The following is a 14,250-nucleotide window of genomic DNA, read 5'->3' as shown; positions in this document are numbered from 1 at the left end:
AACTGTTAGCGCAATTCAAATTAGGTAGGAAAAGACCTGCTGGAGGCATGACTTATGATCTCTGACCTGGCAGGTGACCTGGTGTGACTACAGCTACCAAGCAGTATCACATTGCTCACAAGAAGCATATTATTAAATTAATATATTATGTAAATAGCTACGCAGGACTCAAAAATGTGTCCTTTGTAAGCCAACTAAACACTGTTGATTCTTCAGATTGAGAGAAATTTTATTCCTGTTTAGAGAAAATCCATCATTAAACAAGTTAAAGGACAGATCTGTTGAGCTGCAGTTCTATATACCAGCTCATATCCAATGACTGTGAACACCAAAGGAAGAAAGTCATCTCACAGACCCCTCCTCAGCAGGACAAGGGGAGATAATAGGATTAAAAATAAATAAATAAAAAAGTTGTGGGTCAAGATTAATTAAAAGATTAATTAAAAGTAGTTTAATGAAAGAAAAGCAAAGGCTGCTCACAGAAGCAAGAAAAAAATCTCTCTACTTTCCATCAGCAGGTGATGTCCAGGCAATTCCTGGGAAGATCGGCTTCAGCACACACAGCAATTGCTTCAGAAGATGAACACCTTCATAGCAAATGCCCCTGCTCCTGCTTGCCCTTAGTTTTTAGGGTTGAACTTGAGGTTATAAGGGATGGAGTATCCCTTTGGGCAGTTAGCGTCAGCTGTCCCAGCTGTGTCCCTTCCCAGCCTCTTGTCTGGGACTACTGGCTTTTGGGGGGCTGGAAATGGAGCCTTGATGCTGTGCAAGCACTGTTCAGCAACAGCCAAAACTCAAAGCACAGCACTTTATGGGATGCCGTGAGGACAGTGAACCCCATCCCAGCCAGACCCAGTACATCACCAGTACACGAGTTCAGGATGCTGTGGGAGCAGGAGAGCAGACCACGGCATGGGGCTGGGCTTTTGCACTTCACCTAAATGATATTTCCCCACTCAGTCCTGCACTAACTGTTTACAGACCTGGTGTCCACAAATGAGTCTAATCCTGAAACTCTGCCTCCAACACCCCTGTGCCAGGAAGGTCTGGAAGTTTCCTGCACATAGCATAAAAAAAGTACTTTTTCTGCCCACTCAAACCTAATGTGCTGCCTGTTTTGCAAGTTTCTCAAGTTCTAGTAACGAGGGGTTTGGTGAGCGATAACACCACGTGGATTAACCCTCCCCACTGTCAGCCTTCTGCTCTCCAAATTGAAGAGTCCCACTCCCAGACTCTGCCCTGTACCGGCACTGCTTCAGTCACCTTTCCCTGTGCTTCGTCTCAGCCATTTGCAGATGGTAGAAAGGTTCCAGGCTGACCCGATGGGCTGCAGCCTCTGTCCCTTGCATCAATGCCTTTCCTCAGTTTGCCCTGCTCCATGCCACTGTTTCCCATGAAATGGGTCCTGGGGCAGGGGTCTGTAAGGTTGGAACATATCTGCACCCTCTGTGGGCACAGCAAGATATATTATTATTATTATTTTTGAAAAGCATTGCCCAAATGTATTTAAGCCTACAGCACAGAAATGCAGCCAGAAATACAGTCCAAAAGGAGTTACAACACTGAACGCTTCCGGGAATGACGGCCCTCCTTCTCCTGGTGGAAGAGCTGCCAGCACTGGAGAGGAGGGAGGAAAACTACAGCTCCCAGCAGCCTGCCTGGGCAGCCGTGGAAGGGCAGGGTTCACCCTCGCGCCGACAGCAGCGGAGGATTTAGGGCGCGTTCGGGATAAGGGCTGTCCAGCCGAGCCAAAGGGCCTCCGGGAAGGACAAGCCCCGGGGCCATCGCTGGCCGCCTCGCTGCTTCTCTTCACAGCCCCAACCGGCTCCAGCCCTGCCCAGGTAAGTGTCCGAGGGCACGGCGGCTTTGTGCTTCCCTTTCGGCAAGTGGGAACGGCACAGAGAAGGGAGGGACAGCAGCCAGGCCAGGAGAGCCATAAATAAACCCCCACACTCCTAAATCTTGTTTTTAGCAAGAAAACTGAGCTGTAGAGGAGCCAAGGGGAAAGGTTCCCCTCCAGCCGCTGTGACGGCTGGGTATTGAGATCTTTGATCTGCATGAACCCAGCTCAAGTGGGGAGAGTTTCTCAGGAGTTTTCCACGTTGCCTGTTGCTGGCCAGCAGGCAGGCGTTGAGCTCGTCGCTGAAGGTTCGTGGCATACAGTACCAGTTACATGCACCCATTTTCATGCCTCCCAAATAATTTTGAGCATGGAGGGAGGATCCTCCTCTTCCACCATGAATCACCACGGCTGTGTTTATGCTTATCAGGTCTACAGGTGTTCAGCTGCAGTTCCTGAGGCCAAGGCAGGATGGTGGCCCTGCTGGTGGTAGGACTTGGTCAGCCACCCCACCAGCAGGGAGACAAATCCCCGCACAAGCAAAGGAGAAAGTGAAGTAAAAGGTGCTGGGACCCCACAGGAGAAAGAAAATGGAAAAGAATCCAAGTGTGGATCTGCCTGGAGGTAAGCAAACCCTGCACTTGCTCCATCTCCTGGGAAAATCCCATCACAAGAGTATTTCAACAGTGACAATGGAAACTGAAACAAAATCACAAGCTGAGAAAAATCCCTTCTTCTCCAGGCCACGTAGTAACAATTTACCTTCACTTTCGGATTCTGGTCAGCAACAAGTTCAGGTTTTGTGTCCAGCACAGCAGCACAAGAAGGGCTAACAATAGAGTTGCAGGCTAGAAGAACTTTGTTCCTGGTATTCTCCATGGCAAACAGCTTTGTAACATGGGCTGCAGGGAAGGGAACACCTCCTCTGGGCCAGCTGCCAAGTGTAAGTGCAATCAGGTAGAGCAGCAGGGTTATGCATGGTAGGTGGCAGGGGTAGAGTCACCTCCCTCTGGTGACCAGTCAAGGAGGAGGAGGCTCTGTTGAACACAGGTATCTCAGATGGACCTGCAAGGAGAAGCCCAGAGTTAACAACAAACAGGCTTTCAGTGAAGAAGTGAGTCCCATCGGGTTGTATCTGCCAGGTGGGCTCGAGACAGTTCAGCTCAAGTGCAAGATCCAAATTCTGCAGAGGCCAGAAGCCACAGATCTGCAGATGTTAAATAGTAAGCCAGTTTTCCACCACCCAGGGATGCAAAACCTACAGAATTGGCAGGGCAAGGAGCACTGCTTGTGCTCAACTTGAATAGCAGGACACCTCCGCGTTCCTTGCGGAGGAACTTGCACAGTTCCTACCGTGCACTTACATCCTCCTGGTGCCTTCTTATACATGAGCATTTCATTGATACCTTGATGCTATAATCTTATCAGACCCGTCCTAGGCATTCAGAGTTGCTCCTGTAACAACAGGAACAAAGCAACAAAGAATGTAAAAGTCCAAAGAACAGCATGTTCTGACATGTGACAAGCACAGCTTTTCTCTGTTTTCAAATGAGGAAGGAGTTCCTTGTGTACTGCATTTCCAAAATGCTGATAATCTGGGCCTTTCCTTCAAGGAGGCAGAACAGGAGAAAAGGTGGCTGGTTCTTGCGCTGAAAGAAGCTAACCCTAGGTCTATGAATTTCACTCCCTACAGCCGTGCTGGCCCAAGACAAAATGGACAGCAAAGAAGACAGCAGTGTCCTCCAGGAAACTCAGGAGGACCTGGAAATAAGCAGGCAATGTGAAAGCTCCTGCGCAGCAGAGGAAGATGCTTTATCAAGAAGCAAGTCACTGAGCTCTGAGAGTAAAATGACACATTCAGATATGAACGCCACAGAAGATGTCACCGAGGGCCTCTCAGCAGAGGAGAGCACCGGTGTCCCTCTCCTAGGTCAGGAGCCAGGAGAGCACACAGAGCAAGAAACACAGGAGAGGGAATCCTCAAGCACATTAAGGAGCAGACATGGGACAAAAGGTGAGCTGGTAGTGCTCTTTGTAGTGCTTGATCAGTCATAAGTAATTTCCACAAATAACAGTTGAAATTTGAGCCACAGTTTGGTTTTGTAAGATTCAGAATAAGTTGCAAATTCTTATGTTCAGCCTCAGAATGTCTCTGTTGCATTATGCTCTAATATTTGGGTTTAATTTGCTGTTTCTATGTTAACATAGCTGTTTGGAAGAGTAGCCCCATCAGCAATAAAAGCTGGGGTACGGGAAGAAGGTGGCGGAGATGGGGGTGGCTTCCAAGGTGGCCGTTGCATGGAGGCAATGAGTATTATGGCCAACATTCAACAGAAATAAACTAGATAGACTTAGAAATTCTTCAAGTCTATCATGTTAATTTACCAGCCTAGGAAAACTACTGTCTGGGGAAGATCTGGCAACGTACCATTTAATGAAGGGACTGCCAGTCCCCATAGGATGCTGGGCACTGGCCCTAGCCAGGATAGAGTTAACTTCCAGCATAGCAGCCAGTAGGGTGTTGTGTTTGGGATTTGTGGTTAAAAATAAAGTAACAGAAAGTGTTGATAATGCACCTGTGTTTTGGCTACTGCTGAACAGTGCTTGCATAGCCTCAAGGCTTTCTCTTTCTCCCAGCAAGTAGGATGGGATGGGCAAAAGATTTGGAGGGGGGGCAGCTGGGACAGCTGACCCAAATTAACCAGAGATCATACACTGTAATGTCATGCTCAGCAATAAAACTGAGGAACAGGAAGAAGAAGGGGGAGATGTGGCTGGCCATTGCATGGAGACTCTCTGGTCATCGGTCCACTTGGGGGAGGTGATTGCATCATTTGTGACCCCCACTTCCTTCACCTATTCAGCTGCCTTGAGCTTGACTCACAAGTTTTCTCATTTTTGGTCACCCTGGGTGCTCAGCTGTGCCATGGCCAACCCACCACACTGTGGTGATAACATTTGAGCTTTAAAAACCAAAGCTACCAGCATTGGACAGGTCAAAGTCTGGAGAAAGGATTGCATCTCTGAGAGCGATCGGTCATTGTATGGCCACTACTACAGTCAAAAAACGTAGAGGCCAATTTGAGCCGTCTGCCTAGACATAAGGCATTGTGATTCATTGGTGATGATGGCTGGTTGTGGTAAACTCTTCTCCACAGCAGCTCATGTAGGTGTTCCTGATATGCAGGAACTGGGAGTTTTACAGGGTGGTGGTGAAGCACTGGGTATTCTCATCTCCTGCATGGCTAGTTGAGCTTGTGAACTCTGATCCCAACAGCTGGGCCAGCCCAAGGTGAGGTGGAGAGCACAGCAGAGCATCCTGCACACCAGGAGCCCCCCAAAGAAACACTTGAGCACCAAGTGACAAGCAGGTGTCCTGAGACCTCCTGCAACCCAGAGGAGGACTCTTCGGTGAGTAACCCACCAACTGCTTTTGGGGAAGAGGTGAAGCTTTCAGAGTTAGCTGACCCCACAGTGGAGGAGAAGGTTCCTCAGGAAACTGAAGCATCACTGGAAGAATCTGTGGAGACGAGAGATGGTGTCTCAGAAAGACCTCGGGAAGAAGATGACTCGGACAGAGGTGAGTCTCTCCCCATCTGCGTGTACTGCATTTCCAAAATGCTGATAACCTGGGCCTTTCCTTCGAGGAGGCAGAACAGGAGAAAAGGTGGCTGGTCCTTGTGCTGAAAGAAGCTAACCCTAGGTCTATGAATTTCACTCCCTACAGCCGTGCTGGCCCAAGACAAAATGGACAGCAAAGAAGACAACAATGTCCTCCAGGAAACTCAGGAGGACCTGGAGATAGGCAGGCAACGTGAAAGCTCCCGCACAGCAGAGGAAGATGCTTTATCAAGAAGCAAGTCACTGAGCTCTGAGAGTAAAATGGCACATTCAGATATGAACGCCACAGAAGATGTCACCGAGGGCCTCTCAGCAGAGGAGAGCACCGGTGTCCCTCTCCTAGGTCAGGAGCCAGGAGAGCACACAGAGCAAGAAACACAGGAGAGGGAATCCTCAAGCACATTAAGGAGCAGACATGGGACAAAAGGTGAGCTGGTGGTTGCACACTGCTGCTGCTTCTCTGTGTGCACGCCTGTGCTTTGCATAGGCATTGGAAAAATGGAATAATGAGATTTCTAGTGGCTGTTGTCAGGTTTTTGGAGTCAAGCAAGAAAGAAGGTATTTGCTCCTTAGCACAAAATTAACTGGTGCCCCTCTCTCTCTCTCTCTCTCTCTCTCTCTCTCTCTCTCTCTCTCTCTCTCTCTCTCTCTCTCTCCCCCCTCCCTCTCCCCCCCTCCCCCTCTTTGGGTGCTGTCCTGCTTTCAAAGGCATGAACCCATGCTGGGCTTTGTGTTGGTCTTTCTCCTTTCCCTGACTGAAAAGCAAGGAGAGCCAAGGCTCAAAGTAGCATTAACTCAAAGCAGTATTAACTTCTAACTCTTTTCTACAGCTGGGAGCTCTGGAAAGCTCTGTTACTTGTCTCACAACCCAACTTATCCGCTCCCTCAACAGCGAGTGACAAATTGCCTTCTCTCACTGTAGGACATGCAGCCCCACAGCCAGAGGCTCAGCCATGCTTGCGGAGCGTCACCAGTCAAAATACAGAACAGGAGAAGACTAAAGAGTTCAGCTTACAGAAAGGTGAGGAAAAGAAGCTTCCCTTGTGCGTTACTCATCGACCAGAAGGCCCTGATCCACCAGGAACAAGTAATGAAGCACATTTAATTCTTCTTCTCTCTCGGGATCCTTCACAGTCTTCTAAGGGTTCGAGGGAACTGCTTCTCATCAGGCAATAGGGATTTTGGGGAAACAGCTCACAAGTAAAGAAAGCAATCCATCCCCTTAAAGATGGGGGATGTCTGAGCCAGTAGGAGGAGGAAGGCAGCTAAGGAGCTGCCTAACTTAGCTGGGTCTGCCACCTCCATACATGGAGGCAGGTGCTCCAAATGCTAACAAACCATAAAGAAAACAGAGGCAGGGGGCAAGGGGATAGGAGAAAGCTTGTGGCCAGCTGTAATTTCCTCAGTTTTGCACTGTAATTACAAAGCTGTAGCCCTGCCTCCATCTGTGGAGCTGTAGCCCCCCCGGCTGGTGTGAAGGAGCACGGATCCTACAGCATGGAGCAAGCAGCTTCTTCACCGTTCCTGGGACCCCAGAGAGCGTGCCTACCTGAACCACTTTGCTGTCACGGGGGAAGGTCAAGGAGGGGGAAAAAAGCCCTTGTAGCTACTTTTCAGCATATCATTGTGGGTCGCTTGGGACTGACTGCTGTTCCCTGTTTCTATCTCTTCCCTGCTGAGCAGGACTTGTCATTCTGGGCCTCGCATTGCTCGTCTTCTGCATATTCTTCTTCAGCAACTCAACCGCCAAGTCCCAGCCGGCCCCCAGGAACCCCACAGTGGAGGCCTTCCTGTCCCATTTCAACGAGCTGCAGGACAAGTTTCCTGGGCAGAATCCCCAGTTGTGGTTTCGCGGGCGCAAGTTCTTGCAGAAGCACCTCAACACATCCCAGCCCACGCAGCCGGCCATCATCATCCTCACGGCTGCCCGCCAGGCTGAACGGACCTTGCGGTGCCTTAGCACCCAGGTGGCTGACGCCTACTCGGCCGCCCTGCATGCCAGCACGGTGCAGATCGATGGCAGGGATGTATCTGACCTTCAGAGTGACGAGGCCAAGCTGAACATGGACTCAGAGCTCAGTTCAGCTTTCCAGGCTGGGTACCGTGCTGCGGTGATACACCGCTTCGAGCTGCTGCCGGCAGGGGCCACCCTCATCTTCTACAAGTACTGCGACCACGAAAGTGCTGTTTTCAAGGATGTGGCCCTGCTGCTGACCGTGCTGCTGGAGCAGGAGGTGCTGGAGACCCAGATCAGCCTCCAGTGGGTGGAAGAGAGGGTCCGCGACTTCCTCTGGGCCAAGTTCACCAGTGCCAGGACCCCCAGCTCCTACGACCGCATGGACTCTGACAAGATGAGTGGGCTGTGGAGCCGCATCTCCCACCTGGTGCTACCAATCCATCCGGTGCAGAACATTGAGAAGGGGGGGTGCCACATCCACACCAAAACCTAGGGACAGAGGCTGCCAGAGTCCTGGGAAGGACTAGAAAGCCAGTCCTGGCCAGCCCCGGTGCAGGCAGAGACACAAATGAACAAGGAATTCACTTCGTAACACCCCCGTGCTATTTCTCTACAATTTGTTTCCCATTCTTCCTGGGAAGAGTTCGACAGGTACAAATTGATCCAGGCCTTTTGGCTAGCTGAAGGTAAATGACTGTATGCTTCCTTCTGACAGCTGGGAAGAGCTGATATTTTAGACTGCTAGTTGCACAGGAGCACATTACAATGTGGGGAGGCAGGAGGAAAAACAGTGCTTTGCAGGAAGTGGAACAAAGGAAGGTCAAACTCCCTAAACCCAACATATTGAAGTCATGCTTCAAAAAGAAATTCAGTTTGCTAGTCAAGGGTTTGACCAGTCAGTCCTGATACAGCTCCACTGACTGATTTAGACCCAAAGGCCAGATCCTAAATGCCATCTGTTCAAACAAACCTGCAATCCAGAATTCCTCCAAACGTCAATTACAAAAAAATTAAAGTTGTCAGCACTTAAACACTACACAAAAACAGGGGAATCCCCCACACAGAGCGGCCCTTATGCCGTTCTGAAAACAGAGAACAACGAAACACAAACCACTTCATTATCGCTCTGATGGTGCGAAGCCTCAAGGGATCACATAGGTAAAGGAATGAGTAATAGAGTTTAACTTAATGCTACCTCTTAAAAGAGTTCGGTTGTGATCCATTTGCCACCACAGGGCTACAAGCATCTCTTTGGGCTGATGCATCAGCCTTGGTCCTACACGGTTCCTCTTCACACAGGTATCTGATCTGCACTTAGGGCTGGAAGCCTTCGGAGGCATCTCTAAGCCATTTCCCTGCACAGAGGGCGAGCCCTTGGGGTCAAGACAGGAGCGAGCTGACAAAATGCCCCCTCATGCCCCTCCACGGCTTTTCCACGGTGGTTCCTCATGCACTAGGCCTTGCCCAGGGACCGTGAGTGTTTGCAGCCCAGCAGTTCCCTGGCTTGCTTTCTGCGATTCTGCCTGCCCCTCCCCAGCTTTTATTGATGAATGTAGATGATAACACTGATATTTATTTCAGACCACATAAGGCAGCGCACCAGGCCCTTGCCCACCAAAGGTACATTTCCCTTCCTGCCAGGCAGGTGGTGCTCTGGCTGCTATTAGAGCAACTGGGAGCAGAGCTGATACCAACTAGTAAAGAAAAAATCTCTGGCATGAACACCAGAAACCCTTAAGCAGGCTGGTTTCTTACCGTACCTCCTCTTCTGCACCCCAAGGAGAGAAAGCCAAGTCCTGCAAATGCTGTGGCCGCGCACACTGAATTGCTGCAGGAGTGCTGGGGCAGAGCTGCTAACTCAGGGAGCACCTAGGAGCAGGCACAGGTTGAAGTATTTATAATAACCCAGCAGCCTGCCCCAAGTGTCAGCCCCTCGTGCCTACAATCCTGCCTGCTGGAGCACAGCACGGCTTGCTTCTGTACAGACAGCACAGACTGAAGCCTTGCAGAGGCTGAGTCTGCGTCTGAACAAGACACAAATCGAGAACAGGTCGCTGGTTTTACAAGCAGTGCATCTGAGTTCCCCGGACCCCCATGTTGGCCGGGTCTCCTGCCAACGGTGCCTTGCTGATCTGCCCAACTGCTGGCTCAGCTGTTCACGCCAGTGCCTGAAATCACAGCCCGTCTCTTCTGTCCTCCGCCACGTGCCTTGTCCTCCCATGGGAGATTTGTGGCCATAAACTTGGAGCAGGGGACAAAAAGAAGGAAGAGGGGATTATTTGTTCAAATTGGAACCAAAGAGCAGACATTTCATTTCTTTACGACACCAGGCACAGGAAGACAAGACTTACGAGGTGTTGCCCACTCTCTCCACACCTGACAGCATTTTATCCACTACCCCACACTTAGTGATGCTTATCTCCATTGGAGACAGGGAGCTGAGTTACCCCTGCAGCGTTAGCTGTGGGTTAGACATGAAGTGTCCCTTTGCAGAAGTTTTAACCACGCCAAACAGCAGGCTAGACATGCTGGAGCCCAGCATCAGCAGACCAGCCTCAGGGCTTGATTTTGTACAAGATACCGGTTGCTTCCTCCCCTTCCTCTTTTTATTTTATTTTTTTTTTATTAAACTGCTATCCACTACTTTGGTAACAGAAAACACTGCTTCTGCTCTGCATGGTTCAGCATTGGCGCTGATGTAAGAACTGGCAAAGCATTAATCATGTTATGAAAATATCTTGAAGGAAATGAGTATTTTAAAGTTAACTCACTACCAGTTTTATCTACTGTGTATAATGCATAGTCAAGGCAACTTCATGCTGCTTGGGCACCTCACTGTAAGCATCATCCAGCAAAGCTGTTCTAATACAGATATATTTTTATGACCTTTTAAAGACAAAAAAAAAAGAAAAAAAATCTGCTTGCTTCTGAAACAAGACTTCTATTTAAAAATAAATGAGATTGTGAAAGAAACCAGCAAAGTCTTCAAACTGAGATGTAGTCTTACTGTATTCTGTTCTTTTCTCTAGCTATTTTCAGTTCACTAAGCAAAAGAGCTCATCATATTGGATAAAGTTTTATTTAGGTCAGGGCTGTAATTGTGCAAACAAAGTGAATACTTGCTTTTCCTGGAAGAACCCTAAACAACCTTTTTCTCAGTTGTTTACACAAATAACCACAGCTTGTTCAGCTAAGCCCAAAACTAAAAGCAGCCTCACAAACTGCTTCGGATAGACCCAGCTGCCGAGTGCAACCCCAACTGAAACATACTGAAGTTTGCATAATATTTAATGATAATAATTAAATAAACCCACTGACAACTGAAAAAGTTTAGGCAGCAAATATATCTCATTTCAACACCCTTCCACTGTATTCGTGGTGGGAAAAAAAGTCTGTTCCACACCATTTCACAACACCTCAGCACACCCAAATTTTAACATTTATGCTGAATTATTTTGCCTGGCTCCAGTTTAAACAGAGGGAGCTTTTTTCAGTCTTGCCTCTGAATTCAGAAGTCACCCGAACAGAGCAGCCAAATACTTTCCAAGAGCAGCTCTATCTGGAAGGGTGCATTGTTTTTGTATGTTTTTCGCCCCCGGATGTCATGCTCATCATGATGTGTGTTGGTAAACAGCACAATCATCCTTGCACCCGATGCAAGGAAAGGTTGAACTGAGAGCAAGAATGGTTCCTACTGTTGTAACTTGAGGGCTAAACCTGCAGCAGCACAGAGAAAGGCTCTTTAATGCATACCAAGCAAGACCCCCTGTGCCCTGGGGTCAGTTTGAGGGGGGGGACGACCTCAGCAAGGCCCTCAGCTGGTTTATCCCGCACAGGGATTTGGGTAACCATCTCATTTCTGGACTAAAGTTCATTCATAAACACCACAACTCGGGCAGCAGGAGGTGGGTGCTTCCCTAGGGCAGGGTGACAGCGCGAGGGACACCACCAGGCGACACCAGGGATGCGGGCCGCAGCCAGACGCACCCACAACAGCTCTGGAGGAGGGAAAGCTTTCCTCTTCCCACCCTGTCTGCTGCAACTGCTCAGTGCTGGACCAGGATGGAGCAGGACACGGTAAAACAATTTATTCCTCCTGGGCACCACATTTCCCTGTGCCAAGGGCAGCTCCTTCCTTCATCTCCCTTCCTCCCTTCATCTCTCCCCTGCACGCTCTGTTCATCCCGTCCCGAAGCACATCTCCCTGCATGCACGCACACTGCTCAAGCACTGCAAGGCCACGGTTTAGGCTGGAGCTCATCAGTTGCCTGCTGCTATGTCAATGCTAATACTAAATTTTTATGATTTTTTTGATTCCTAATCTACAGAAGAATGAATAAATCATTTTTTCTATTTGGCCTACTAAAAAAAATGCATCCCCCCCTCCCCCCCATACTATCTCTATTTTATCTCCTATCACTAGCAGGAACTGTTCCACCAGGAAGGGAAAAAAAAAAAAAAGACAAATTCCTGAATGAGTCTTTCCTCCTTTCGTGATGGAAATCATGTTTGCATGTCCTTTGGTCATGGAGACACCGAAGTCTGACAATGCGTTGGTAAAAACATAGCTGTAATATACGCAAAATTACCTGCCACAATTGTTTGTGCCAAGAGAGGAGCTTGGGGTTGCAGGACCCCGTGATCTTCAAGGTGAGAGGTACTGGATCCCTGCACCGAGCCCCATCCGAAGCAGGACGCAGCCGTGTTTTCGAAGGGAAGCAGGGGAGGGCGGAAGCTCCCCCTGCAGCTCTAATTCTGCAGGGAACCATGTGCTGCAACAAGGCGCTCAGCAAACCTAAAAATTACCTTGAAGATTACACAGCTGCTCAGCTTAGGGGCAAAACCAGTTCTGGAAGGCCAGGCTGGACTGCTCCGCCACAGCATTAGCACTGATTATACGTGTGAGCGTGCCGCTGCCATAAACATACCATCCCCAGTGCTTAAAGGCCCCTGCTCTGCCTGCAGCATCCCAGCCCTTGAGACAGGCACACCCTGCCACATCTCTTTTCACCCCTCTGCACCAGCACAGCCTGAAGCTGAAAGAAGGCAGGATGAGGGGCGATGGGCAGCGACCTCAGCTCTCCCAGTGCTCCCAGCACAGGGAAGGGGCAAAGCACTGAGAAGCCCCTCGCTGGCCTCTCCCTGCCGTTAGCATCTCGCTCCGAGGAGAGAGGGCTCTGCAGATCCCTGGCGAGGGCACTCGAGAGCTGACAATCCTCAGGGCCAAAGCACAGGCAGCAGCATGCTTCAAAATGGGAGGTGGAAACAGCCTCCCCTCCTTGGATGCCTGCTCCTTCCTGTGCCCCAGCAACCCAGGACCACTCAGCTGCCTCCAGGAAACAGTTCCAGATCACGGTGCTCTGTCTCTTCCCACATTTTCGGATTAAGCTGAATGAAGCCACTCTTTTCTCTGTGTTGAAGGGGATGAACTCCTGGAGCTGTAGAAGGAATGACCCCCCCATTTCCACAGTCAGAGCTTGTCTGCAGAGAGGAGCCTTGGACCACACAGGTTCCTTCTCAAAGGAAGAACAAAGTTCTGCTCTGGGGACAGGAACGGGAATCTGTGCTGGTGCAAGCACCAGGTACAGCCAGGCAAATTGTGGGAACCATGTAGCCAGTGGGACAGACCACAAACCCAGCACAACACCTTGCACATCAGGATGTTGCAGAAAAGCAGGAAAGACTGCTATCAAAGCCAGGCTCCCTCCAGCTGCTCGGTCAATGGGAGACGAATGTCTGAGGACAGGGAAGAAAACACACACAGAAACAAAGGGGTGTCCAAAGACACCCCTTTACACTCCAGACCAAAGTCTTGCATGCATTCTTCTAAACACTCAGCCTCTATAATTAATGAACGTAAGGTTGAAATCCTAGGCAACTCCCAGAAGGCAAGGGATAAGGGCAAATCAGTCCCCTGCAAGCAGCCCACGCATCTGAACATGCCTGGCACCTACAATGAAACATGGGGAAAAGCCACTCACGGCAGGGCTGTCACGTAGGGAATGTAAAACCAGAAAGGGCTGCTCCACATGCAGGGATCAGGCTGCTCACACGTAGCAGGGCTGCATGTAATACAGTCCACAGCAGAACCAGTCAGCCCTGTCACCAAGTGGCAACTTTGCAGACTAAATAAGTATGAAAAAAAGATCAGTAGAGGAGGATTACAAACACTTATGCAACCGGACGTTGGCTTTGGTAGCTGGTGATGGTTTTATTGGCAAGCATTTAAATGTATTAATCTATTTAATGGCATCATCAAATCCTTCCCTACAATAATTATCTGGAGGGTCCCAGGACTGTGGGGAAACCTTTACATTCCACACTCTTGCTTCCACATTGACTGAGAGTATTCAAAATCATCCACAAACATGAAGAAAACAACCACACTGCTTAAAACTCGGGACCTAAAACTGCAAGCAGCATTTTAACACTATCTAGCTGCATTTCACATCACATTTGCCTCACCCCTGTGACCAGAAGAGGCTCAGGAGATGCACGTGTGGGTTGAGAGCAGGACTAGCACGAAAGGTCAGGACAGGCACTGAGGGGCCCTGCAGGGGAGAGCATTGCAGTTCACCTGGATTTGCTCTGTCATGCTCTGGTAATGCCTCACTTGCAATTCCCCCTCCCCAAATCCTCTCTGTACCAAATGTTACTCAACAGCCCGCTTCTGCTTCCTGCCCTTCCTGGGGCTGCAGCTCAGCTGCTGGTGGCGAGAGGGGCTGAAGATCAGACACAGCACAGCTTGTGTGAGAGCAGCACAGCACCCAGCACCCTCACTCAACCGGAGCTGGCCTCCCTTTTCTTCTTACCCGCAGCCTCTCCCCCACCT

General features: G+C 49.6%; 1 protein-coding gene across 2 annotated transcripts; it reads left to right on the top strand.

The window, feature by feature from the left end:
* Nucleotides 1-174: 174 nt before the first annotated feature.
* Nucleotides 175-10,746, top strand: LOC308198707 (uncharacterized protein). 2 transcript variants are annotated; one of them, XM_080601600.1, is made up of 7 exons: nt 175-1,841; nt 2,271-2,464; nt 3,534-3,854; nt 5,118-5,420; nt 5,568-5,888; nt 6,384-6,482; nt 7,145-10,746. In XM_080601600.1, exons 2-7 carry the CDS (start codon nt 2,431-2,433, stop codon nt 7,909-7,911), a joined length of 1,845 nt encoding a protein of 614 aa, XP_080457726.1. In that variant the 5' UTR covers nt 175-1,841; nt 2,271-2,430; the 3' UTR covers nt 7,912-10,746. The 2 variants fall into 2 exon arrangements, with proteins under 2 accessions (XP_080457726.1, XP_080457725.1); XM_080601599.1 differs by having other exon boundaries at nt 6,384-6,548.
* Nucleotides 10,747-14,250: the final 3,504 nt, after the last annotated feature.

This window comes from Anser brachyrhynchus (genome assembly GCF_964034855.1).
Source record: "Anser brachyrhynchus genome assembly, chromosome: 8".
NCBI classification, from domain to species: domain Eukaryota; kingdom Metazoa; phylum Chordata; class Aves; order Anseriformes; family Anatidae; genus Anser; species Anser brachyrhynchus.
Note: the sequence above shows the minus strand (reverse complement) of the source record. Positions and strands in the feature narration are given on the sequence as shown.

Excerpts from the sequence above, each read along its gene's own strand:
- LOC308198707 (XM_080601599.1), top strand. The coding sequence starts at position 2,431 with ATGGAAAAGAATCCAAGTGTGGATCTGCCTGGAG. Across the intron at positions 2,465-3,533 it reads AAGTGTGGATCTGCCTGGAG|CCGTGCTGGCCCAAGACAAA; the intron begins GTAAGCAAACCC and ends CACTCCCTACAG. Across the intron at positions 5,889-6,383 it reads GAGCAGACATGGGACAAAAG|GACATGCAGCCCCACAGCCA; the intron begins GTGAGCTGGTGG and ends CTCTCACTGTAG.